The sequence below is a fragment of the Cyberlindnera jadinii genome (assembly GCF_001661405.1).
Source record: "Cyberlindnera jadinii NRRL Y-1542 unplaced genomic scaffold CYBJAscaffold_38, whole genome shotgun sequence".
In the NCBI taxonomy this organism is placed as follows: domain Eukaryota; kingdom Fungi; phylum Ascomycota; class Saccharomycetes; order Phaffomycetales; family Wickerhamomycetaceae; genus Williopsis; species Williopsis jadinii.
In genome coordinates this window covers 2,977-5,282 of record NW_017963689.1, presented here as the reverse complement: position 1 = coordinate 5,282, position 2,306 = coordinate 2,977, and the positions used below count along the sequence as shown (strand labels likewise).

Sequence of the window (2,306 nt, the reverse complement as noted above, 5' to 3'; positions counted from 1 at the left end):
CACTACATTCCCAAAGATGGGTTATTCCAGGCATGGAACAGCCGGCCAATCGGCACTCATACGATATTCCTTCGTATGTAACTCGGTTGCTTCTGCTATTAGCTTGCTAGACGCATCATCTGTTGCAGTTGTAGTTGCAGTAGGCAGCTTTTATGCGTCATTATGGCTAGTTTACTTTGAATGCGCTATATACGTTTTTTCTTTGGTGGAATAAGGACAAGTTCCATGGCTGATGCTATCCATATTCATTCTGCTAATCCTTCCGATGGGATTTATCTATTTCATCTATGCCGGTGATAATGCTGTCACTCGCTCTGTTGGTTAGAATGTGTGAGCTGTTAACAGAACTTGCAGAAGTATGTCCAATTGATAGGAAATATTGTGGATCTTATTTGACCTTTTAGTCTTTTAGAAGAGTTGTGTTTTCAGTGCCATCAGCGATTACCTGTTTCTGTTGAGTTAACTTCAACAAGGCTTATTACTCCCGTGCACTTGCCTCCAGAGAGATGTCGAGCTCATCCCTGTGCTTTACTGCAGTTTGTTGGTTGATTATTCGTTTCAGTATAAGCTATAAACTTATGACTCGCGACAAGAGCACTGTATATGAACCCTGGAACACCACTATTACCAGATAAGGACCTCAAAGCCGGTCTAGAATCTGTCGCTTCAGTACAGTACCTCTTGGCTCAAGTAGGCTCAGCTGTGTTATCATTACTGGTCTTCATGAGTGCCACCTCTTCATTTTCCGGGGAATTGGTTTCATCTTCTAGTTTGATCTTCTGTGATGCATATGAGAAGTACACCAGGCTGAGAGATGTCGTCTCAAACTGCTGTTAATGCAGCAATCACCGGTAGATACCTCGCTTGTGTAATTCCCAGTTCTGGCGACGAATTTCAACAGGATTGGCATCAACTTGGGATGTCTATTCAACTTCGTCGAGGCTGTAACAACGTTAGGGATGTTCACGCCTGCGCTTTCAATTCTGTAAAAAGATCTCAGCATTCTGGGGCAGTGGTGGGCTCTGCTGGTCGGATGGCTCCAGCTTGGATGGTTTGGTTCGCTATAGGCTTTGATTTGGCATGGCAGATCGCCGTTTCTTCACTCTCCAGCACGTAATCCTGCACTTGCAGCTGCTACTGCAGCTGCGATGGTCCTTGGAGGCACAACGGCATTTGTTTGGAGCTTGTTCAGCCCAGCACGGTTCTTCCTGGACCTCACAAGAAACAGAAGCATGCTTGCAGAGAACCTCAACAATAATGCCTGTTCCGCTAGCGTCCACCGAGCTGAGATGGAATATTACCGTGGAGAAATGCTTAAGCATCAGCCGCAGATCCACACCGTTGACGATATGCACCGACAAACCCTTTTTCCCACCGGAATATGAGCTGTAGATCGCACTTCTCGATGCCCAGAACAAGAGATGGACCATTGTGTCGTGGTTAGTGGTCCTTATCTTCATAGTCAGCGCCCTCAGCTCTTTCAAATCCTCCTAGTTTATCCCTTTTCCACCAGCGTGCCCACCATTGCGTGTTCTGCAACGCTCATCTGCCTCTGTAGCACATTTGCAGCCACAACCGTCAACTCATTAGCGGAAGCACGAGGTGCTACCAGGAACACACCACGCCTATTTTTAGCCACCAGCAATGTCCTCTGTGACTCATTAAACAAGCCCTTGCCTCTCACATGCGTGGAGCTACAACACCAACCTCTTTCCTCCCCAGCGTAGCTTGAAGCGAACTTCACTAGTTACGCTCGCCAGTTGCAGCCCTCCCCTGCACAGTCCCAGCTGCAAAATCCCGTCCAGCGTCCCTCCGCCCACCGACGAGTACGCTGAGTCTTTCCTCATGGGGAGACGTTTTTTTTCTTCCTAACCAGCTGTCGTCGTGTGTGCTCCCTCCACTGGTGGAGGGGCTAGGCGGTGCCAGGCTAGGCTGGGCTGGGCTGGGCGATGCTGGGCTGGGCGATGCTGGGCTGGGCTAGGCAGGATGGGCCGTTATCCCTACCTCATACGCCCGCTGGAGGCTCCAGCCTGGACAGAGCGCCCCTCGGGTGAAACTTCGCAAACGGGCGGAAAGGGAAAAGAAACCCGATGGCCAGGCCGTTCGATAAGGTTTTTTTTAGCTTGCAGACTTTATGCAAGGAAGGTATGGCCGACCGCATAGGTGTTTGGATTAGCTGGAAAAAACTTTTCACGCTCTTTGAAGCAATGGCGATTGAGGGAGGTTGGTGGGTATTTAAGAGGCTCTGAGTGCTGCCAGTTTGCTGGTTTTCCTTGCTTGCCTGCTATTCCATCTGGTATAGCTTA

General features: G+C 49.2%; 1 protein-coding gene across 1 annotated transcript in view; it reads left to right on the top strand.

The window, feature by feature from the left end:
* The window catches only part of CYBJADRAFT_180897 (uncharacterized protein), a gene marked incomplete at both ends in the record, with an annotated part of 2,282 nt that extends 1,445 nt beyond the window's left edge, over positions 1-837 (top strand). Inside the window, 2 exons of the mRNA XM_020216997.1 lie at positions 474-561; positions 596-837. Of these exons, the coding sequence (XP_020067650.1) occupies positions 474-561; positions 596-837 (330 nt within the window). The remainder of the gene's footprint in view (positions 1-473; positions 562-595) is intronic.
* Between the last annotated feature and the right edge of the window lie 1,469 nt (positions 838-2,306).